We start from the raw sequence: 23,940 nt of genomic DNA, 5'->3' as shown, positions 1-23,940 counted from the left end.
TATATATATATATATATGTGTGTGTGTGTGTGTGTGTGTGTGTGTGTGTGTGCGTGCGTGCGTGCGTGTGTGTGCGTGTGTGTGTTGTATAATAGTGTAGTGGTTCATTTGCCGGGCTTCCTGGCAGCATTGGTTCAGATTCCACTCAGTGAGCATGAATTTGTTAATGACATGTGCCCTATGATTGACAGGCCACCAGTCTGGGATGTAGCCTGTCTTTCACTTTTAAAGTCAGATAGAATAGGCTTTAGCTCCCTAAACAGTATAGAAAATGGCTGGACAGATGGATAAGTCATATCTGTATTTATATTGCACTTAATTGAACGGTGTTTGTTTTCTTTTCTTCTTTCTTCTTTCTACCCATTATCTTGCTGCTGTGGACTGTAAATTTTCCCATTGTGGGACAAATAAAGGATATCTTAATCTTAAAAAGTCACCTCACTGTAGTCAGGATAAGCACTCTAGAAGATGGATGATGATGATGATGTATTGCATTACGACTGTCATGATCAATTGGCATGAATTGTTGTTTTAAGTCAAATCATAGTAATGTTTTAGATAATCCATGACTTGGTTACTTTTAAGGTTTTTTCTTGAAATTATTATAGTCTTTAGATTCAGTGCTTTTCAGCTTGTTTAGTCATTCAGCGCAAAGCGCGATATAAATAAACTTGACATTTTTCTGTCCCTGCTATTTTCCAGGCCTACGAGCGCTCGGAAAGTGAGGAGGTGACTGTCATCATCCAGCTGGTGAGGAAAATCCTGATCATCATCTCTCGGCCGGCTCGCCTCCTCGAGTGTCTGGTAAGCAGACTCTGAGAATGTTTTTTCATCAATTAAAATAATGCGACTTTGACTGAAACGGGGTGAAGTGAACTCAAACAAAAACAAGTACCAAAATTAATTCTCTCTTGGAAAATGCTTATTTATTTGACCAGAAATGGAAGCTCATCATTCAATTGGTGAAATGTGCTAACTTGTCCAAAAAGTGACCAAAAAAGACAACTATTTGTCCATGATATTGTTGACACGTTTTTCAGAAACACTGTTACTGCATTTAAAAAAACATATTGCCATATGCATAAAGCACAAACATTACACACATTCTTGCTATGACTTAATGAAATCTTTATTCTTTGTGCAGGAGTTTGATCCGGAAGAGTTCTACCATTTGCTTGAGGCAGCAGAAGGTCACGCCAAAGTCGGCCAGGGGATCAAATCGGACATCCCTCGATACATCATCAGCCAGTTGGGTTTAGCACGAAACCCTTTAGAGGGTAAAGAATTTCTCCTTCGCAAATAGTTAAACCTCATTCATGAGCAGAGCAATGTGTCCCTGGTTTCTTAGATTTACGCCTTGGATCTAAACTTTCTACAAAGCCACTTCCAATGAAGTTGGGATACAATGATTTGCAAATCATCATCCACCTATATTTAATTGAATACACTAAAAAGACAATATTTTTCATCAAACACCTGTTTTGAACATCCCACAGGTGAACAGACTAACTGGGAACACGTGGGTGCCATGATTGGGTATAAAAGCAGCTTCCCTGAATTGCTCAGTCATTCACAAGCAAAGATTGCGCACTGTTCACCTTTTTGTGAACATCTGCGTGAGAAAATAGTCGAACATTTTAAGACAATGCGCACTGGCAGAAAATCGAGGGATTTTATCGTGTACGGTTCATAATACAGTCATACCTCAGTTTTTGACCATAATCTGTTCCAGAAGGCTGTTTGAAAAGCGATTTGTTCGAAATCCAAAACTATTTTATTAGCCCATGACTAGGGGCTTAATTCACTATGCAGAAATAACCCCAAAAAAAAAAAAAAAAGATTTGCGTAAATCACAACAAACACGTCTGCTTACAATGAATGTTACACATGAGGAAGCGTCATTTCCTCGTGTAAGGAAGCCGAGAGGAGTCGAATGGCGTATCCGGGTTTGCTCAGTTTGGTCGAAAACCGGTGTTTGGTCGTAATCCGAGGCGTAAAACTCAAGAATTTTCTGGTCGAAATCCGATGAGGTCGATAACAGAGACGTTCGAAAACCGAGGTCTGACTGTTTCATCAAAATGTTTCGAGAATCTGGAGAAATCACTGCATGAAAGCAGCAAGGCCGAAAACCAACCTTGAATGCCTGTGACCATCAACCCCTCAGGTGGCACTGCATCAAAAACTGACATCAATGTTTAAAGGATAGCACCACATGGGCTCAGGAACATTTCAGAAAACCAATTTCAGTAAATATAGTTTGGCAGTAAATCCCTAAGTGCGACCTAAATGTCTACTAATCAAACTAAAAGCCATTCATCAACAACACCCAGAATTGCTGTCGGCTTCTTTGGATATGCGCTCATCTAAGATGGACTGATGCAAAGTGGAAAAGTGTTCTGTGGTCTGATGAGTCCACATTTCAAATTGTTTTTGGAAAGCGTGGCCGTCTTGTCCTCCGGGCCAAAGAGAAAAAGAACTGTCCAGACTGTTATGGATGCAAAGTTCAAAAGCATGCATCTGGAATGGAAAATGGGGCTGTGTGAGTGCCACTGGCGCCGGTAACTTTCACATCTGTGAAGGCACCATTGATGCTGAAAGGTGCATTCAGGTTTTGGAGAAACACGCTGCCATCCAAGCAACATCGTTCTTATGTACGCCCCTGCTTCGTTCAGCAAGACAATGCCAAACAACATTCTGCACATGTTACAACAGTGTGGCTTTGGAGCAAAAGTGTGCGCGAACTAGACTGGCGTGCCTTCCTTCCAGACCTGTTTCCCATTGAATATGTGTGGTGCTTTATGAAGTATAAAATACATCACGGAGACCGTGGATTGCTGAACAGCTGGAACTATACATTAAGCAAGGGAACGAATACCTTCTCCAAAGCGTCAACAATTCGTCTCTTCAGTTCCCAAACATTTGAATGTTGATAAAAGAAAAGGTGATGTAACACGGTGATAAACATGAACCTTTCCCACCTTTTTGGAATGTGTTGCAGCAAGTTTTGCTAAAAAACAATGTTAATCAGTTTTAACCTTCAATATCTTGTCTTTGTTGTGTATTCAATTAAATATAGGTTGGACTTTGATTTTCAAATCATGTATTCAGTTTTTATGTTGAACGCAATTTCCCAACTTCATTGCGATTGGGTTTGTAGTTATCGTCTCCAGTGGCAACTTTTAACACGTGAATAGTTCATTGAAAATGTGCCCAGTGTTGCTATGGCAATAAGAACATCATGGATGTCATTAATTAAATCATTGGTACAACATTGGCCTGAAGGACATCCTAAATATGGCACGTGCACGGCAGGGACTTAATTTTTCAATTTCTTTCTTTTTTTTTATAGACATGGTGCAGCTTCAACAGTGTGATTGCAGTCCCTCAGTGTCGATTGAGCCAGATGGGGAGGTGACATTTCATTCCAATTCTTTCTATAATGTATCATGCATAAACATCTCTCTGTCACTAATTATGGCTTTGGATTGAAAATTATGGAATACAATTGTGTGTAAATTTATAATCTGACAAATGTGCCATAAGCAAATCCGTTTGCTGGTAAAACCATAACATGAGTTTAAATTATGTAGCCTAAATGCCAACATGTTACAGTGACATGTTTCCTTCGTTGGTCAAATTTGCATTACGGTTTGTTAGATGCTGGGAAGTGTAGTCAGAGGTCTTTCGTTGGTGTGCTTCAACGTGCTTCACTTGCTCATTTTTTTGCTTTCACTGTAGAATAAAACCCCGCTGGCTGTGACCCCAACACGACGGAAACCTCTTGAGAGCGATTTTGAGACCATTAAACTCATCAGTAATGGGGCTTATGGGTAAGCGAAAATTTCTGTTGTTTCCTGTTCCTGTTTATTCCCTTAAAGATCTGTACCATCTCTCTTTTCCGTTTAGAACTGAAAGACTTGGCATTGCCATTGTCAACTGGCCTTAGAATGCATCCATGCGTTCATTATATAAATGTCTGAGTGTTTCCCAGTTTTTACTGAGCCAAGGCAGCCATTTGACATAGAAATCTCCAAACACAAATGTCACAAGAAGTATGAATAATACTGAAGTAATTCACAAATGTACTTACGCGATGTGAAAGCAAAGACGTGCTCTAATCATTGTGGGGGGGAAAAGCCTAATGTGGAACATGTGGTGTTTTATAGGGCTGTTTATCTGGTCCGCCACAAGGAGACTCGTCAACGGTTTGCCATGAAAAAGATCAATCGTCAAAATCTCGTCTTGAGGAACCAGATTCAGCAAGCGTTTGTGGAGAGAGACATCTTGACTTTTGCAGAGAATCCCTTCGTTGTGTCCATGTTTTGTTCTTTCGAGACAAGACGCCACCTCTGCATGGTCATGGAGTACGTGGAGGGTAAGAGGAAAGGAGACAAAATAGGCCTTCTGTTCGCAATGTTTAGTGTCATCTTCCAACAGTTCACGTCAAGTATTGAAGATTGACGTATTGTTTTGAAAATACCATATTTTGTTTGATTTAATGTGGTCTTAATTTCTTTTTTTCCGAGAGAAGTACAGTTACATGGCGATTTGTTCAGAGTATTCCCATTTTTAAAATTTGTTTCATGAGATGGAAGCACAAATGATGTAACTATAAGCAAATTAATACTTGAACTAGCTTAACTTTAAAAAGCGCCATATAAATAAAGATGTACATAACTTGTGGGCCACGAATCTATTGATGAAAGTGTTAACTTTTTGAATGGAATTTTGGAATTTTTGTTAATTTTTTTGAAAAAGATCCATATAATTTAGTTTTGATCTGTATTTTCAATTTTGTTTAAGGTGGCGATTGCGCCAACTTGCTGAAGAACATGGGTCCACTACCTGTAGAAATGACAAGGATGTACTTTGCCGAAACTGTCCTGGCCCTGGAGTACCTTCACAATTATGGGATAGTGCACCGAGACCTCAAACCTGACAAGTGAGAACCAAAAACACATTTGGAGCGCACTGTGCACAATATTTTCCCATAAAATCTCTGAGCTGTTTTCCAACCTTGACATCAAAAATGGTTTTACTCATAACACATTGAATGTACCCTTTTTGTATGAACAAAGACATTCCAACATCCACCATTTAAAACAAAATTATGTAATTTTGCCACAAAACAACAAATCGAAATAATTGTGATGCTACGCTGGCCTGTAATGGGGTTGAACGGTGTCATCCCCATGGCAACCAGATCACCTACTTTAGTGGTCAATAATATTGTTGGACCAGCTCAGGCGCCTCGTCTGTCTAAGACTTAGACAGATGAGGCGCCTGAGCCGAGTAGCGATGGTCTTATGATTTCTGTTGGTGTCCAATGATAATTTATTTTGGGGGCGGGGGGGCTGCTGGGTTTTTTTAACTTTTTTTTTTTTTTTGACTACGCCTTTTGCTGCTACTGCTGCTTTAGCTAGAACCCGATTACCTATATAATATTCAACAACTATTGGATCCTTATCAAATTATTCATGTTTGATGGAACATTAATATGGTTGTGGCGTCTGGAGTGAGCATTATGTATTCCAGAAATTCGTTTGAAACCATTGACTGCAGCGTTATTTAGAAGTTGAGAAGCCCATAACAGTGTGTGCAATAGGATTCACAACACTGTATGTCACTAATACAACTGCCACTATATCAACAAATGATCATTGACCCCTTTAACACCCTTCTTTGGAACACTTGATTCAACGCGGTGTTTGTATTCTCCCCCCGAACAGTTTGCTGATCACATCCATGGGCCACATTAAGTTAACAGACTTTGGCCTGTCAAAAATTGGCCTGATGAACATGACCACCAACCTCTACGAGGGTCACATGGAGAAAGATACGAGGGAATTTGTTGATAAACAGGTGAGACTGTCAGATTTGAGACACCTTTAAAAAAATGAAATGTTCTAAACCTTTGTTGTTGATTTGCTTGTGCAGGTGTGTGGTACTCCAGAGTACATTGCCCCAGAGGTGATTCTCAGGCAAGGATACGGGAAACCAGTAGACTGGTGGGCAATGGGAATCATCCTTTATGAGTTCCTGGTCGGTTGTGTTCCATTCTTTGGCGATACTCCCGAGGAACTTTTTGGCCAAGTTGTCAGTGGTGAGAAGATCATATTTACCTTCGCCTTTCTTCCGCCACATGCAGCGGTTTCTACAACGGTGATTCTCAACCACTAATGTGCCAAGATCATTGGGTATACCAATGAAAATTCTCCAGTTTCACTTAATTGGTCGCAATATATGTTTCTGTCTACTTCAAATAATACATCTTCGTCAATCTATGATACGCAATTTACAAGGTGTCTCAGGAAAGTTCCAGGACCGGTGTCTCATATGATATATAGTATTACAAATCAAAACTACAAACGACATGTTTTTCCCTTTGAAGTGGTCCTCCAGTAGTCTTAACATACTTTCTCAGCCTTCTTTGCCAAAATGTTGTGGACCTCTGTAAGCATTCTTCCGGAAAGAGCTCAACTGGGTAAGTTGGGAGGTTGCTCCAGCACGTCGGAAGTTCTTCTCAGCCTGGAGCTGTCGGCTGCTAAGGGCATTGCAAGCAAATGTGGTGTCACGCTCAAGCAGACACAAGTTTTCCTGAAAACTCTTGTCACTCACTGAATGAATCAAATGTCAAAGGATGTCTTTGTCGAGGTGCTGGTTGATTTTCTGGTCCCCAATAAAGGACAAAAGTCAGAGTTTGGATTTGACGTGGATGTAATATGACCCCAGTCCTGGAAACTTTTTTGACGCAATATGTGTAGGAGGAACAATTGTATGCTCTTCCACTCGATAAGTGAATGATCCACTTAAAACTGTCTTCTGTTGCCCTTAGGACAGAATAATAGCTTTGTGTTTAACTAAACAGGGCCCAGGTTTTAAATCAATCTGTGAATAAATTGAGATTTTTGTTTATTAGTGTGCTGTTAAGTTTGGGCAAATTGAAATATATGGCTTGGCTCACTAAAGGTTGGGGGAACACGGTTTATTATGCTTTCTGTGGCAAAATGAATTATTTATAAAGAAAAGTAAATCAACATTTTAAAATATTTTGCTTTTGAGATCACGAGACTAACAAAATAAATGCTTGAAATGTATTATTCTTGGTCCTGTAATTTGCAGATGACATCATTTGGCCTGAAGGAGACGACGCTTTACCAATGGACGCACAGGACATGATTACCCATCTCTTGAGGCAAAGCCCCCTAGAAAGACTGGGAACTGGTACTACTTAGTTTAATGCTCATCGTTATGTAAAACACTGCGCCAGCATGTTTTTTTTTTTGTTTTTTTTTTGCTCAAAACCACAGAAATGTTGATATCACCCCGTGGTTGTAGGTGGGGCCTCAGAGGTCAAACAGCACGCCTTCTTCGTGGGTTTGGACTGGAATGGACTATTACGACAAAAAGCAGAATTCATCCCTCAGCTTGATTCAGAAGATGATACAAGCTACTTTGACAGTACACCGCATTTGAGATTATATGAAACATTTTTTGGAATGCAAAAAAAAAAAATCATGTCAGTTGAGTGCGAGACGTGTGATTATCAGCATGTTGTTTTGCATCTGTTTTCAGCACGATCCGAGCGCTATCATCACATGGCGTCTGATGAGGATGAGGAAACCAATGACGAAGAATCTTCACTGGAAATCAGGCAGTTTTCCTCATGGTCGCATCGTTTCAGCAAGGTAATGAAGCCGAAGCAGGCGCATTGGAGAGATGGAAAAAGTCCACATGAATTCAAAATATTATTTTGGTTTACTGTTTTGTCCTTCACCGACGATCAAACTTGATAGATATCGATGTGTGTGTCTTGACTGTTTTTTTCCAGGTGTACAGCAGCACAGAACATTTGGCTACGCCATCCAATTTGAGCTTCTCATCTGATCGCAGTCACAGCGAGGACAAAGAGGACCGCGTTGATGTTGGAGGGCTTAGTCCCTCCACGGGTCCAGCAGATGGCGCTCTGGAGCCCAGACTCCCAGGACGCATGGCTAGGTACACACATAATCTTAGATGTCTAATATTGTATGCTTTGAAGAAAAATATTTTCTGATTATTTTGAAGTTGTTTCATTTGAATTGGTCTGAACAAAAAGATACATTTCATGTGTCGCGCTGAAGGGCACGGTTATTAAAAAGAATAAGTTAAACTATGTTAAAAAAATGTCAGCGTTTGCAGCCTTGTAATGGTCAGTCTACCTTAAAAAAAAAAAAAAAACAGGGTCCAAATCTTTGTTGTTGCTGAAGATTCAAGTTCACTCTGTTCACTTTCCGCCTGTCACCTTTGTTGATCAATAATTTTGCAGTGTTTGCATGGAAGTTTTTTAAATGTATTCCCGTGCTTTGACATACAGGAAACAAGATGATCTTGTGGAATTTTAGACTGAGCCAATCACACCTAGTCGTCCAAATTTTGAACTATTGGGCAAATTGATCCTTACCCGTGACATTTTAGCAAAACCAAGCCAAAACACTACACGGTTGGGTTCAGCAATCTTTCTTTGCGATAACCTGTCTGGTATTTTGCCTTTTGTAGCCTCTGCCCCAGGGCATCACCCAGGTCCTCCCAGTCTGAAAGGAGCACCAGTCCCCTGGTGATGAGCAGCACCCACAGCCTGGAGATGACACCCCGCTTTGCTGTCTCAACAGATGATGAGGGTAATTACAAACTAACATCTCGAGGACGAGTCGAGTTTGGTCGTAGTTAATCGTCTCTCCGCATAACTTATTCTCTTGTTTGCAGCTGAAGTCGTTGTTTCCAAACTTCGAAGGATCCGGATCCGCAGCAACAGCACAGGGGCCAAACACTCATCCCCCAAAGAGCCAGCTGGCCCACGGCGGTTTGGTAACCAACTTGAGACACCGGACAGACAGAGGCTTCCTTGTGGAGGCAAAGTTCCCAAGTCTGCCTCTGTTTCAGCTCTGTCGCTCATCATAACCACAGGTAAAAGGAAATAGCATCTTGGTCCAGTAGGTGGAAAAAGGACACTGATTTAACAAGAAAGATTTTTGCAAGTCTGTGATCATATTTTTATGACAGATGACTCCCCCAGCGGCCTCCAGCCCAGTCCCATCTCCCCAAGGTCACTGTCCTCAAACCCCTCCTCTCGTGACTCCTCCCCCAGCCGGGACCTGTCGCTCAGTCCCGGTAGCATAAAGCCGCCAATCATCATTCACACTTCGGGCAAGAAGTATGGCTTCACAATGCAGGCCATCCGTGTCTACATGGGTGACAGCGATGTCTACACGGTCCATCACATGGTGTCGGTGGGTGCGCTCTCAAGACTCACAACTTATCAGCGACCCCTTAGGAGAGCTGAAGATTCAAACTTATCATCCATTTTGTCACCCATTCGCCATGCGTTTGTAACAGAGTGTGGATGAGGGCAGTCCCGCCTACCAGGCAGGGTTACGTACTGGAGATCTTGTCACTCACGTGAATGGAGAGTCCGTCCAAGGCCTGGTTCACACCGAGATGATTGAACTACTGTTGAAGGTAGAATACACCTTAAATGATGTCTGATTTGGTATTTTTCCTCAAAATTTCATTAAATGAATGCCGATTTCCTGCAACTTTTTAAAATGTCTATTTTACATAGGCCTCACGGTACATGATTTACAAGATTTAAAACACAAATCTTCAGTGACCAAAAAAATGCCATTTCAAAAATTCTAATAAATACAACACAACACAGTGCTTCAAGTGACACTCAAGTATGCATACCAGTTATTCTTTTGAAGTGCTAATCAATGAACTGTTTCGGAGGTCAGTTCTGACACAAGATTTTCAGATTGTTCTTAAGGCCTAACTGACACATTTCAGTCTGCACATTAAGGACACCATGGAAAACAAGTGCCCTAGGTTAGAGATGAAGATACAATGAAGAATAGTCATGTGGACAGATACCGTTTACAAGTAGATGTGTGGCATGTTGGCTCTGTGTGCTGAGCTGTAAAGAATTCAGCGAGGGAATGCTGTAGGGAACGACGAGGGAAATCTAATGATAGATGGACTACTGATGAAAATGATCTTCCTGTCACATCTGTTGAAAGCATCTCTTCATGTCTTTCAATATTGTTTAATGTATGCACACATTGCCCATGAACTACATTTTTTTGAAAAATGCACAATACATATGATATACATTGATTCCTCGTTTAGCGCGGTGGTTACGTTCCAAAAATAATCCGTGATTGGTGAAATCCACAAAGTAGGACACTTTTTTACAATTATTATACCATATGTTTTAAGGCTGTAGACATCACCATATTGTTATTATTATTTTTGTTGTTGTTAATTGTTATTATTTTATAATGAAACAAAGGTTGAAACCTGTTTTAACCCTTCTGTTATATTGTGAGTCAAATTGAACCGTTCAGAAAATCTAGGGAAGAAAACAAGGATTAAACGTCGTCTGCTGGCTAGTACCTTTGCCAATCAGGACGCAGAATAAATTGCGCGTTTGTACGCTGTAAAAAAACAAAACAAAACAGCATGCTGAATTCCACTGTAAACAATACAGGAAGTCAATTAGGACGCAATGTGGGTTGTAGTCTGGAAAGCATAAAGCATAAACAGCATGCAAAGTTGCACTTGGCAAAAATTCTGCAGTATAGGGATCCGTGAAAGATGAACCACAATATAAGGAGGGACTAATGTACCATTCTATCACATGATAGACGTTTCTATATTGTCTCAACCATCCACTGGGGAGGGGGGGCCGATGGGGGTTCGGTGCAGAGGTTGATACACACAGACCAATGAATCACACACCACCCTATTATACACTATGCATACACTTTGTGTACTACTCTCGACCTACTTTTCCACCCCCCTGTATATCGTTATGTCATTCAACTCTAATTTTATTACTGTACTGGACTGGTGTTGAATTCAAACACTTTTGTACAGTTCAGGTCATTGCAAAGTAGAGCAAACGCATTTGATGCCTTTCTATTTCTATGATCTATTTAGGCTCACACTTTAAATCTGTCATGCGATGACATTTACAGAGTGGCAGCAAGGTGGCGCTCCAGACCATAGCGCTTGAAAACACGTCCATCAAAGTTGGTCCAGCCCGAAAAACCAAACACAAAGGAAAGATGGCCCGTCGCAGCAAGCGGAGCAAGAGGAGAGATAACTATGATAGGTGAGATACCTGTTTGAGTTCAGTATGGTATGCACATCTGTACCCTTCACCATTTTTGGTACCTTTGTTCTACTAGTTACGTCAGATGGCCGTTAATGTGGCAAAATACACACCCACACTTGAATACTTAATTGTTTCATTGAATACTTAATTGTTTAATTCATACAGGAACGATTTAACATGACGTGGCAAACACGGGCTTCCTTCCACTTTGTGCGCTTAGTCTAATTTGCCCTCGTGCAAATGGATAAAAATTCTTTCTTTTTTTTTTAAACAACACATATTGGCAAAAATGGGAGCATTTGTGAGCATAATGGTCACAGCGTCGAGCCCAACGATTAAGGATTGTTGACATAACATAAATCTGGGAAGGGTTACCAAAGTATCGCTAAAAGTCTAAACTTGTACCCTTAATTTATTTTTATATATATATATATATATATATATATATATATTATATATATATATTATCCTGTAGAGCAGGGATGTCAAACTCATTTTTGTCCTGGGCCACATAATTACCGTCTCCCTTGGAGGGCCATGATGACTGAAACTGTATAAAAAAGTCAAGAATCACGTTTTATTCAATTATTAAGTAACTGTAATGGGGGGTTTGGTAACAAGAAAATGCTGACACTATGTCACTGATTTATTACATACGAAAATTTGAAATTTTGGTACAGATTTTAGCAATCATTGTAGAAGTTGACATGTTGGATATGCTTTCGCGGGCCACAAAATGATGTGGCGGGCCAGATTTGCCCCCCAGGCCTTGAGTTTGACACCTGTGCCGTAGAGGCTTTTTTTATCATCTTGTATCGAATATAGGAACGATGCGGGAGGTGATGGAATTATGGGTAAAAGAGGTGATGCTTTTCTTGCATAACGGAGACGTCTACTGAAATACATTCAAATATAAAACAGGAAATTTAAAACGCTAACTTGAAGACATTAAACGGCTTTGCGTGTTGAACTCTTCTTACTGTGCTGGACTCCTGGTGGTCATACAGGAGACGCAGCATCCTGAAGAAGTTATCCAAGCAGAGCACCGTGATGCACAGCAGTCGCAGCTTCTCGTCAGGTCTCCACCACTCCGTTTCCTCTAGTGAGAGTCTTCCAGGTTCGCCGACTCACAGCCTCTCTCCAGGCCCCTCCACGCCCTGCCGAAGCCCTGCGCCTGACCATCAGGCCTTTGGTAAGTTTGCTGTGCATATTCAAAAGCTTAAAAATGCTGCCAAAAACAAAGGATGCCACACGTTGTCATGTAATTGCTTTAGTACGTTGCTAAATAGTGTTTGAGGATATCTGCAAGGAATAAATAAGGGCAATTGGTGGAGAAAATGGATGAATGAATATTAAGGTCAGATTTAGTGGTTGTTGTAATTTTTGTTCTGTTTTATAAATCAGGTGTAAGAGTAAGAAAGGTTGCCGTTTTCAAGCAGTTCAAACTGGTTTGTGGCTTGGAACAATATTGGGAAGGTTTTTAACGCCAGGATTTCCGGTGCGTTTTCTGTCTCACTTTCCAGATAACTCTCCTCAGAGCACTTCTCCATGTTCCAGTTCTCCTAGTTCCCCTGCCGCACACATCCGACCCAGTTCTCTCCACGGTTTGGGCTCCAAGCTCAGCACACAGCGTTACACCAAGGTGGGCCGCCGGAAGTCAACCAGCAACATCCCGCCTTCACCCCTCGCCTGCTCCTCCTCTTCCGCCCAGCCGCTTTCTCCACAGCGCTCTCCCTCACCGTTGCCAGGCTTCGGCAAAACACTTCACCCCTTCCATGGCAAAACCCTGTCACCGCCCACCATCGTTAGGCACATCGTGCGGCCCCGCAGTGCAGAACCACCTCGATCTCCCCTCCTCAAGAGGGTCCAGTCAGCTGAGAAACTATCTGGAATGTATCACGCCGATAAGAAGTCATACACCCCCCGCAGGCACACCCTGGAGGTGCCCTTTTACAGTGAAGGGGAGCTGCTTGTTGACTCAGAAGCAGATGGGAGCTTTTCTGGCTCTCACCAGGGGGTCGACCACTCCAGACTCTACAGCTACCTGGGCGGCCAGAGGTTGTGGGACTCAGGGCCCGAGCGATCAGAGCAACTGGTCGTCATGCGAAAGCTCAACCTCTCGGAGCGCCGCGACTCCTTCAAAAAGCAGGAGGCGGTCCAGGAGGTGAGCTTTGACGAACCCGAGGAGAAAACGAGCGCTACGGCCACCTCCGGGGTTCAACAAAAGCAAGCCCAGAAACCGCTGCAACACAGGACCACTTGGCTGGCTATGACTGGATCGCAAAACAGCCAGGAGGTGGAGCTGCAGGTGCCAACGATAAGGAGGTTCACCCTCGTGCCCCAAATCGCCGTGCAGGGCTCGACAGAAAGCGAGGAACAGGATGAGTGGGAGCCATGTTCAGACGGGGAGGAGGCCCAGCAAGAGCTCACCGTCACTTCGTCTCAGCCACAGCAGCTGGTGGACCTCCTTCGCGATAAGAGCTGCAGCCAGGAAGAGGAGACGTCCAGTTCCACTCAAGTCGGACAATCAGCTGCAAAGTCCGAGTGTGGACAAGAGACGCCACCAAAGCACATGTGAAAAAGTGACAGCTCGCCCTCTGCACTGAGGGAGATGAGAAAGTGGCGGATTTTACTTGAATTTTGTACTGTACATATTTGCTTGGTGGACCTGCCAGTCGTATTTATTACAATTGTAAAGCACGGTGCGTTAAGTGCAAGGGAGGGAAGGTCTTAATGGTTCAACAGCCAAGGCTCAACTTTTTGTATCTGTGAGATGTGGTTTTTGCCTCTGTGACTGGATGTCATTCAGTTTTATTTTTTATAAATGTCTATATTTTTAAATAAATTGCTGTGGTACCAAGTAAGGTGATAACGCTGGGAATTGTTATTGGACCAAAATGTGCTAGAAGTTGTTTTTAGAATGCTATGTTGTTCATGTTACCCCCCCCCCCCCCTTCACATTATTTTGACCTTCAGCTTCCACTAGTAACACCAGTCGAAACACCCAGGACCTTTGGCCTTGTGTCCACACTGTGAGTAACATGGTGGATATGTTTTTCCTGTGCATACATAAGGCATTGAAATCATCCCTGCATCACATACCCGTCCCTTTTGCTGCCTGCTTTGGACTCCTTAAGCACAACACAACAACATAACTTGCCCTCATTGGACTGCAAAATCTAATTTAAAAGAACTGGAAAACTGCTTACAATGTTTCAGTTGTTGGTAATGAATGTAACATTAGTCATCTGAATATTGCATCTTTGTGTTGTAGTTAAAAAAATAATGAATACTGACCATGTTCTCTGCCGTGTGTGTGTGTGTGTGTGTGTGTGTGTGTGTGTGTGTGTGTGTGTGTGTGTGTGTGTGTGTAAAAAACTCATCTGACGAAATCCTGTGCTCAAAGTCATATCTTTTGAATTGGATCACTTGCGCCGTTTGCTATCCAAACAGGCAAACAGGTTGCATTGAAATCATCCCTGCATCACATACCCGTCCCTTTTGCTGCCTGCTTTGGACTCCTTAAGCACAACACAACAACATAACTTGCCCTCATTGGACTGCAAAATCTAATTTAAAAGAACTGGAAAACTGCTTACAATGTTTCAGTTGTTGGTAATGAATGTAACATTAGTCATCTGAATATTGCATCTTTGTGTTGTAGTTAAAAAAATAATGAATACTGACCATGTTCTCTGCCGTGTGTGTGTGTGTGTGTGTGTGTGTGTGTGTGTGTGTGTGTGTGTGTGTGTGTGTGTGTGTGTAAAAAACTCATCTGACGAAATCCTGTGCTCAAAGTCATATCTTTTGAATTGGATCACTTGCGCCGTTTGCTATCCAAACAGGCAAACAGGTTGTTCCTGTTGTTTGACTGTGTTCAATGCAAAGCGTCTTCAACAGCCAAATCGAAGTCCATGTCTTCTTTGCAACCGTGAGTTAAGAGGGGCTTTTGTAAGCGTACAACATGATCTTGTATTTCCCCTTCTGTTCAGCAACTAATGCTAAATGAGTTGTTTTTTTTTGTATCTTTATTCACATCAGCAAATGTGAGACACCTTGCTTTCCTACCTATCATTAACAGTGTGTTCAAGTTTACAGCATGATTGGGGAGTGCACTCATGTATTCAGACATTCATTTTGTATCTTGGGCTGAATGTGCGAGGTAAACAGAAATGTTGAATCTGAAACCAGGGCTTGTTGAAACACGTGTTTTTGTACTTGTATTTTGTGTATAAATGTCTATTTTCATAAGGTTGTGAACATGTTAAAGGACATGAGATGCACAAGGACAATGATGACAAGTTGCACAAGTTCACAAAGTCTGCCGTGAGGGATGTGGCCTGTAATTGAGCGCAGTGTTTTCATGATCTGTTCCGAATAGTAACCCCCCCACTCCCAATCTCTTCCCCACCCCTCAAGTACAGTGGTGTACTTCAGTCCGAATAGATTGGTTTACTTTCTACTTCTGCAAAGATTCACAACTTCTTTGTCCTCACCACAAGCATTTTCTGATTTGTGTGAGTGTGCGACGGAATTGTTTACAACAAAATTCTATGGTACTGTACAGATCTTTATTCTTGGCTTCAAGATGAAACGACCCTTTTTCATCCCTTAAATGAATGTTACAAATGTAGATGTTTTTCAGTTGTTTCTGCCATTCTTTTCGAATACATTAAGCTAAATGCAAAAATCAGCAAGCGAAATGACTTGTGATCTGTTTACAGGCACTTATAGAACAGGATTAATGTCATGTGTTTGTAACAACATTGGTGGATTTCTTGTCGCAATTGGTTTTTTTGTGTGTTTTCAAGTTATGGTATTTATGGGCAGTGCATGAATATTGACAACTTTAAAAATAATACAATTCGGTGATCAAGACTTCCGATAGACGGGAAAAGTAATAAACTGCACAGTACACATGTATTTTGAAAAAGTTTTGGGACGCTCTCGTGAATGGTGATGGTTGAGGTTAAGTTGTGCTAAACTAAATTTACCCAAGCAGGCCTCTTTGGACATGCTCTATGCTCATTCTGCAACAGTGTTCACGATGATTCGCAAAGTCTTTTTGATATGAGAAAAAAAAAGTCTAGATGTTAATTTTCCAGTCCCGCATGAAAAATGTGTTCTCCCAAAATCTTTGTTCTTCAAGTGTGTCTTGTGGTAAAGGGGAAGTCAAGTCAAAAACCCTATTCTAAACACGGTATTCTGATTAATTATTGAGTTTGTGGATTATGAATTAAGATGAAAATCTCACAGGCTTTTAAACATCTGAAGGGTCTGACAACAGTAATGGCACCAGTTACCCCCAACCTAAGTGATGTCATGAAAGCAAGCGGTCAGGAGCACATGATCATTTTCTCAAGAAAAGCGGCACACTGTTGTAAATGTGCACGTTTTCTCCAGTGGACGCTTCTGTTCAATGCATGCTGCATGAAACAAGCACACATCTGTAATACTTGATTGCATGGTATATCGGCGGTGTCGCCCAGTACTGTGTATTCTTGTGGAAAAATAAAATTTGTATTGCTCTTCGACCAAATCGTGCGTTGGACCCATTGTTTATTTTTACATTTGGAAACTTTATCGGGGTCCACACGCTCATTTTGCTGTTGTTTTTTTTTTTCAAATCTGAAACGGAGACGTCATTCCAAGACTTTACACAGCTCGTTGCACCTGTTTGCGTCACGTCGACGATCGTTGTTCTGTTTCACGCCACATTCAAGCGTCCGTGACTCAACCGAAATTTACTCAAGTCGTTGCTTCTGTTTGTGTTACGTCCCCTATCGTTGTTCTGTTTCACGCCACAGTCAGGTGTCCGTGGTTCAACCGAAATTGTTGACCACACAATGATTTGCGATAACAGCTATGATTGTCAGACCGGATCCTTTTCCTACCAGAAATCGACAGTGGGAAAATAATCACTAGAGATTAGAAGGTGCGAAGTGCAGCAGTGTACTACCCAGGCCGCAGGGTGTCAGTAGTGAGCTGAGAAATATAGTTACTGAACAGAAGAAGCTGCGTGTCCTTCATAACAGCAAACATGGCGACTGCCACAAAAATAATTCAAAGGCTTCGAAATTTTCTATCAGGGGTAAGTGATTGAAACACAGTCTTACGATGAATACAAGGTAGGAGTGCCCACAACAGCACATCTTTGAATTGCATCGATGTATGTTACTGGACATGGTTAATTTGTCTGCAAATGAAGGTGTCTTTGCCAGTTGGCTTGTGAGCAAAATTATGACGTGACAACAAAAACAAGCTCTGTTGACGGTGTTAATGTGGTGCTGTTTTGTATATTTACAGCGTGACCTTCAAGGTAAACTCCAGCTGCGGTATGAAGAGATAGCGAAGAGGTTTGTTTTGTAAATATGTTGAAATTACTAGGCGATGTTGCGATTGTCCGCAAACAAATACCATTGTCTTCAGTCTCATTTGACATTTCAAGTTTATGAATGGTACGTAATGAACCAACGTGCACTGCGGTATAAAATTACTGTACGTCGTCATGGGGCACAACAAATGCGGTTGCGGCTGTGCTTACGAGTTTACATGTGTTACGGCCAAGAAGGGCTTTTCATGCAAATATTAACCGGAAATGACTTTACTACTGCGTTAGTGGTAGTTCAGGGCATTATTGTCTGTATTATCTTGACTTTTTTTTTCCTCTTGTAGAACGCAGCCTCCACCCAATTTGGCCGTTGGGCCGAGTCATAAGTTTGCAGACAACTATTATTTCACCAGAGATGGACGCAGAGAATCCGTGCCCCCCACTGTTGTCATGTCCTCACAGAAGGCGCTCACTGCTGGCAGGTAAACGACTTTTTTTTCCTCTAAAGGAATAAATATAAATTGAAATAATTACTCTCAGGGTCAAACAGTTACCACAATAAAACCATTATTCATTCATTTATTTTCGCAAACAATGCTTTCATTTAAAATGATTTTACTCGTAATTCCTCAAAAGGAAATTCAGTTGCCGCGAAGAGTGGAAGGGGCACGCAAACAGGGATGTGCTTCTTGAGCTACAGGGTGGGGTCAGCGTCCTGCTCAAGGGCTACTTGACAGTAGCCAGGAAGCAGTCTAGAATTTTTCCAACAACTAATTGCCATGTTACAGTTTTTTTGTTCTCAACAACCTTCGGTCATACAACTTTTAAAAGATTGAACCACTGTTATAATAAACCTATACAGCCCTGAAATAAAGCTGCTCACCCCTTTAAAGGTGTTTTGAAAAGCGGAAGTAGTTGATTTCATGCAAGCAAGCTTTTTCACATTACTCTCATACAACAAAAACATAAGGGGTGGGTCCCTTATCTATAATGACTTAGAAATAATAAGTTGGTGTCATGTCTCTTCAAAGCAACTGCTGACACTGTGATGACTTTTTTTTCGTTTTGTTTGAATATAATTGATGTGAATTTCATTACAATTTAGATATACTCAAGAGATGTCTGTAGCACTTTCCTACATTTCAGTATGTCCTATTTCTGGTTGGATGGCTATTTTATCTTGGCATATATTGTTGAAATTAGGACACAAAGATGTTAAAATGAAATAGAATGCATGTTCAAATTATATGTACAGTGGCTATAAAACACACCTGTTCGTCCACCAGGTTTTTGTGATATAAAAAAAATGAGATAGTCTTAGAGAAAAATCTTTTTAAAACCTTTTCCGCCATTAACATGGCATATTATATAACCTGTAAAACTCAAGTCATTGCCTGTGGATGGGTTAGATTATTCCCAGGTCAAGTCATTGTATGTCTCCGCTTATTATCTTCCAGCCAAGCTGTTGCATCAGCAAAGACTCCAGTGACTCCTGGTGCAGTGTACAAGCAACTAGAGCTCTCCACAGATCAGCCGTACCTCTGAGCTTGAATAAATAAAACCTTTCAAGCATTAGTGACTTATCAACCCCCATAACCCGTTCCTACAGAGATCTAATCACTCTTGTGGTTGTATATTATAAATGTCATAAATAAAACTGATTCAGTGTCTATTTTTGTCCCCGTTGGTCATTCATTGTTTTGTTGCATTTGTAGGTGTCATCCACTATTTCCACTGCAAATTTCTGTATGCACAACACAGTCACACTGTTTGGGTGAATGAAATTTAAACTGTACCTATACTTTTCCAATGTCCCCAGCAGGTAGAGCTGGTTTGCCCCGATACGTCTTCATCCACTTAAATGTCTACTGTGTATATTTGAAGACATAGGATAATGCAAATGTCATCTATCACATATTGTATTGTAATGACCTGAACAAAATACATTCATGACACTCATAGAGAAGTATATGCAAGGTGAAGAACACACACATCCTGAAAAAAGAAAAACCCACCTGTGTTCAGAGAGATGAAAAGCCAAATAGAGATTGAACATACGAATTCAAGGTCAATTTCTTAATGCCGTACTTTTTGAGAGCATATAGCGTCCTATGCTCTAGAAGAAAATTATTGCAAGTTAATGATTTAACTGTAAATATAAACAGAATATGCAATGATATAGAAACAATAATAAAACGGAAATTGACATTTGTCGTTGCATCCTGCAGATACAATGAAATTGGGGCCAACTCCACGTTTACACGTTTTACAGTGAATAAAGAGAATAGGAAAGTAAATAATATTACTACCGAAGACGAAATTATGCAAAGCATATCTCATTAATGCACAATCGTATAACGTTGTACAAAGTAGCAGAGGAGTCAGATATATTTTAGAGTAGGAGCAACGGAACGAGTTATGTGACTGCAGTGCATGGATTATACTTCATGTATCAACACAAAAAGATGATGCTTGAAGGACGGGTTCTCTATCGATCCATCCGCTTTCTACCAGCGATATAATCACGTTTTGTATTAAGTTAAAGATAGCAACAGAAATGTTTACGTTCCGGCTGCATGGATGTTTTCAGACTTGTTTATCAAACAATTTTCCCATAAAGAGGTCCCGAGACGTGCTTCTTACGTCATCTTTCGGCGCCGACTACCAAGACTGTAGGACATAATCGAGCATGGGACACCTTGGAGGTTTATTTCTCTTGATATCTTGCATCAGCCAGCATCGCATTTTAGGTAAGTTCGTTGACTATTTAGGCACACTGCGCACTTCCTTGTTCGTGCAATGTGCGTTTTTTTGTGTTTGTTTGCTCATGAAGAACTGAAACTCGGGACATAATCACCTCAGTTTGAATGAATATGTCACTTTAACTGCCGCAAATATGCTTTGGATTTCATGGTTTTCTTCATGTGTTTTCTCTGTTTCTGTTCTCTACCAACACATTCACACACATTAAGGTTTATTTTGCATTTAATGCAGAATGATGACATGTGCAAACTTGACGTAAACGTCATTACTGACGTCACAATGTATCACATTGCTACGATACATTTATCGAAACCACTGGAAATGTCCGTATACCAACAAATTTTGGAAAGATATGTCCCACATTTTTATTGATTATGTTGCGTCTGACTTTCCTCTTTACTGGAAAAATATACTGTTTGGCTTCTTCAATAACCATGATAAAAAACTAAACACGTCTTTATTATAAATGTTATAATTATACAAGCAAAATTCAATTTCCACAAATCTAAATTTAGTTATTCAAAACCTATTTTCTTTATCTTTGAAACAGAAACCAAACAGTATGTAAATTCTATCACAGATTCCAAAAATAAGAAAGCAGTTAAGACTCCGGCTTTATGCTCTTTATTTAGAATTTTCGTTTAGCACAATCGTATAACGTTGTACAAAGTAGCAGAGGAGTCAGATATATTTTAGAGTAGGAGCAACGGAACGAGTTATGTGACTGCAGTGCATGGATTATACTTCATGTATCAACACAAAAAGATGATGCTTGAAGGACGGGTTCTCTATCGATCCATCCGCTTTCTACCAGCGATATAATCACGTTTTGTATTAAGTTAAAGATAGCAACAGAAATGTTTACGTTCCGGCTGCATGGATGTTTTCAGACTTGTTTATCAAACAATTTTCCCATAAAGAGGTCCCGAGACGTGCTTCTTACGTCATCTTTCGGCGCCGACTACCAAGACTGTAGGACATAATCGAGCATGGGACACCTTGGAGGTTTATTTCTCTTGATATCTTGCATCAGCCAGCATCGCATTTTAGGTAAGTTCGTTGACTATTTAGGCACACTGCGCACTTCCTTGTTCGTGCAATGTGCGTTTTTTTGTGTTTGTTTGCTCATGAAGAACTGAAACTCGGGACATAATCACCTCAGTTTGAATGAATATGTCACTTTAACTGCCGCAAATATGCTTTGGATTTCATGGTTTTCTTCATGTGTTTTCTCTGTTTCTGTTCTCTACCAACACATTCACACACATTAAGGTTTATTTTGCATTTAATGCAGAATGATGACATGTGCAAACTTGACGTAAACGTCATTACTGACGTCACAATGTATCACATTGCTACGATACATTTATCGAAACCACTGGAAATGTCCGTATACCAACAAATTTTGGAAAGATATGTCCCACATTTTTATTGATTATGTTGCGTCTGACTTTCCTCTTTACTGGAAAAATATACTGTTTGGCTTCTTCAATAACCATGATAAAAAACTAAACACGTCTTTATTATAAATGTTATAATTATACAAGCAAAATTCAATTTCCACAAATCTAAATTTAGTTATTCAAAACCTATTTTCTTTATCTTTGAAACAGAAACCAAACAGTATGTAAATTCTATCACAGATTCCAAAAATAAGAAAGCAGTTAAGACTCCGGCTTTATGCTCTTTATTTAGAATTTTCGTTTAAAATCCCCTGGCTCTTTTTGTTTATCTCTCTTTATACTGTACATGTATTAATAAGTTGTTCGTTTTGTTTTCTGTGATTTGTACTCTGACTTGTCCAATAAAGATTATTTTTTTTAAATCAAAAACATTGTAAATGGCAAAAAATGCATGAGGAAAAAAAAATAACAACACAGATGTGAACTCAATACTCGACCCAATAGTGTGACTTGCATGTAGCTTAATAAAATTGTGCTCATATGGTTAAGTATCTTGGCAGAATTTGTAAGGGGTACAATTCTTTAAAAATACGTGAATGATCAGGCAAACACAACTAATTTATTTAAATTTTACTTTACCTAGATTAAAAGAGTCAAAGTGCTCGGATGAGTCTTTCTCGATGCCCCAGATGCCAGATGAGCTAATATGATTGAAAATCCTAATTTATAAACCTCATTGTCTCTGTTGTTTGAATCGTTTTGTCCCACCACCTAAAGTATTCATTGTTGCGCTCCCGAAGATAATCAACATCCATAATGTAGACAAATGGACTGAGGGTTTACCTGGTGAGATCATGCACAAGTAATACAAATTGTGTTTGTTTGAGATGCTGTAGGTCACATTCTCCCTGCTTGCCATGACCAACTGGAGTTCAGTTGCAAAGATGGCTCGTGCATTCCAAGCGAGAAGCGTTGTGACCGACACAGCGACTGTGACGACGGATCAGATGAACAGCATTGCGGTGAGGGTGATACTGCCTGGGTGACACCAGAAACACACAAACTGATGTTGAGAGTTTTGAGTGCTCAGATGCAAATTCATCCAGCAAAACTAATATTTACTTGTGCACCACCCTCAATCCCTCCCCCATAACGGTACACTGTTTCCGTGTGTGCAAAAGTTTAATAATCCTCTTAAATGAATTCCAAAGGCACTTGTTGAACCCATATTATTGATTCTTTTGGCGCCAATTCTACCTCACAGTTCGGAAGACAGAGGTTCAAATCTCGGCTGCGGCCCCCGGTACACACCTTACATCTTGCTTTCAAATTCATATTTTGGAATTCATACAGCATAATATATGTATCTTTATTGGGCAGCACGGTGGACTAATGGTGCGTGAAACAAAGCCATCATCATACTTGACATCACACAAGATGTCAACAAATCCAATTTTCGATAGCGCTTAGCGTCATTAGGGGCAGGCGTGAGCTGGAGCCTATTCCATCTGATTTTGGGAGAAGGCTGAGTACATCCTCGACAAACACTCCATTAAAAAAAAACAACAAAAAAAAACAGAAAATAATAAAAATAAAAGGAAGCATTTTCGAAAATAAAAACTAACAAGCTTGCTGTTCGGTGCTTTCTACCATCTTTATTACCGATTTGCTTTCCTGTTTGTTGTATATGTTGAATTGCTCCATGTACAGCACTTTGTATGCAGCGATGGCTGTTTGAAAGTGCTCCATAAATACAGTTGAGTTGAGTTGTTCTAAAAACTAAAACTAACTGAATATATCACAAACACTTGTAACGGTATTCAAAGGGAATTGTATGCTTTTATGACTTTGACTGATCAGATGCATCCTTAAATGTACATCGCCATCCACTAGGTGAAGATAAGACTGTATATATTCATTCATTCATTCATCTTCCGAACCGCTTGATCCTCACTAGGGTCGCGGGGGTCGCGGGGGGCGCTGGAGCCCATCCCAGCTGTCTTCGGGCAGCAGGCGGGGGACACCCTGAACCGGTTGCCAGCCAATCGCAGGAAGACTGTATATATACAGTGTGTGTATATATATATACTGTATATCATTTCTTTTCATACATGTTAAAAATATTAACAATACCATCGATTTTGCAAGATTCAACACTCACATCACATCTGGCATGTTTTTTCCTATATCGTGCAGCTCTACTAACTGTAATGAAAGCTCCAAAACTTTTAGAATACTGGTACTCGGAATAAACCCACGCAAGTACGGGGAGATTAAGCAACCTCCAC

The 23,940-nt window shown here is 40.6% G+C and overlaps 3 protein-coding genes across 8 annotated transcripts in view; all 3 read left to right on the top strand.

Annotated features, from left to right (window-relative positions):
- The window catches only part of mast3b (microtubule associated serine/threonine kinase 3b), a 41,490-nt gene extending 27,111 nt beyond the window's left edge, over positions 1-14,379 (top strand). For all 3 annotated transcript variants that reach the window (XM_019875327.1, XM_019875328.1, XM_019875330.1), the window contains 19 exons: positions 703-804; positions 1,145-1,277; positions 3,350-3,411; positions 3,739-3,830; positions 4,167-4,375; positions 4,804-4,942; positions 5,730-5,862; positions 5,938-6,103; positions 7,123-7,224; positions 7,339-7,461; positions 7,576-7,688; positions 7,832-7,998; positions 8,539-8,660; positions 8,746-8,946; positions 9,043-9,269; positions 9,376-9,498; positions 11,016-11,152; positions 12,163-12,347; positions 12,679-14,379. In XM_019875327.1, coding sequence (XP_019730886.1) covers positions 703-804; positions 1,145-1,277; positions 3,350-3,411; positions 3,739-3,830; positions 4,167-4,375; positions 4,804-4,942; positions 5,730-5,862; positions 5,938-6,103; positions 7,123-7,224; positions 7,339-7,461; positions 7,576-7,688; positions 7,832-7,998; positions 8,539-8,660; positions 8,746-8,946; positions 9,043-9,269; positions 9,376-9,498; positions 11,016-11,152; positions 12,163-12,347; positions 12,679-13,733 — 3,591 coding nt within the window. In that variant the 3' untranslated portion in view covers positions 13,734-14,379. The remainder of the gene's footprint in view (positions 1-702; positions 805-1,144; positions 1,278-3,349; positions 3,412-3,738; positions 3,831-4,166; positions 4,376-4,803; positions 4,943-5,729; positions 5,863-5,937; positions 6,104-7,122; positions 7,225-7,338; positions 7,462-7,575; positions 7,689-7,831; positions 7,999-8,538; positions 8,661-8,745; positions 8,947-9,042; positions 9,270-9,375; positions 9,499-11,015; positions 11,153-12,162; positions 12,348-12,678) is intronic.
- Positions 14,380-17,123: 2,744 nt separating this feature from the next.
- ndufa7 (NADH:ubiquinone oxidoreductase subunit A7) lies at positions 17,124-19,158 on the top strand. The gene is made up of 4 exons (XM_019875331.1): positions 17,124-17,246; positions 17,462-17,511; positions 17,831-17,968; positions 18,944-19,158. Exons 1-4 carry the CDS (start codon positions 17,196-17,198, stop codon positions 19,029-19,031), a joined length of 327 nt encoding a protein of 108 aa, XP_019730890.1. The 5' UTR covers positions 17,124-17,195; the 3' UTR covers positions 19,032-19,158.
- Positions 19,159-19,903: 745 nt separating this feature from the next.
- LOC109519131 (low-density lipoprotein receptor-related protein 8-like) overlaps positions 19,904-23,940 on the top strand; it is a 17,467-nt gene continuing 13,430 nt past the window's right edge. The window contains exons 1-2 of one of the 4 annotated variants that reach the window (XM_019875491.1): positions 19,904-20,236; positions 22,549-22,674. In XM_019875491.1, coding sequence (XP_019731050.1) covers positions 20,176-20,236; positions 22,549-22,674 — 187 coding nt within the window. In that variant the 5' untranslated portion in view covers positions 19,904-20,175. Of the gene's footprint in view, positions 20,237-21,162; positions 21,300-22,539; positions 22,675-23,940 lie in introns of those variants that run through there. The other 3 variants (XM_019875489.1, XM_019875488.1, XM_019875490.1) reach the window with 3 other exon arrangements.

The sequence above is a fragment of the Hippocampus comes genome, unplaced genomic scaffold, assembly GCF_001891065.2.
Source record: "Hippocampus comes isolate QL1 unplaced genomic scaffold, H_comes_QL1_v1.1 scaffold132, whole genome shotgun sequence".
Classification (NCBI taxonomy): domain Eukaryota; kingdom Metazoa; phylum Chordata; class Actinopteri; order Syngnathiformes; family Syngnathidae; genus Hippocampus; species Hippocampus comes.
The sequence above is the reverse complement of the archived record's forward strand: the minus strand, read 5'-3'. Positions and strand labels throughout refer to the sequence as shown.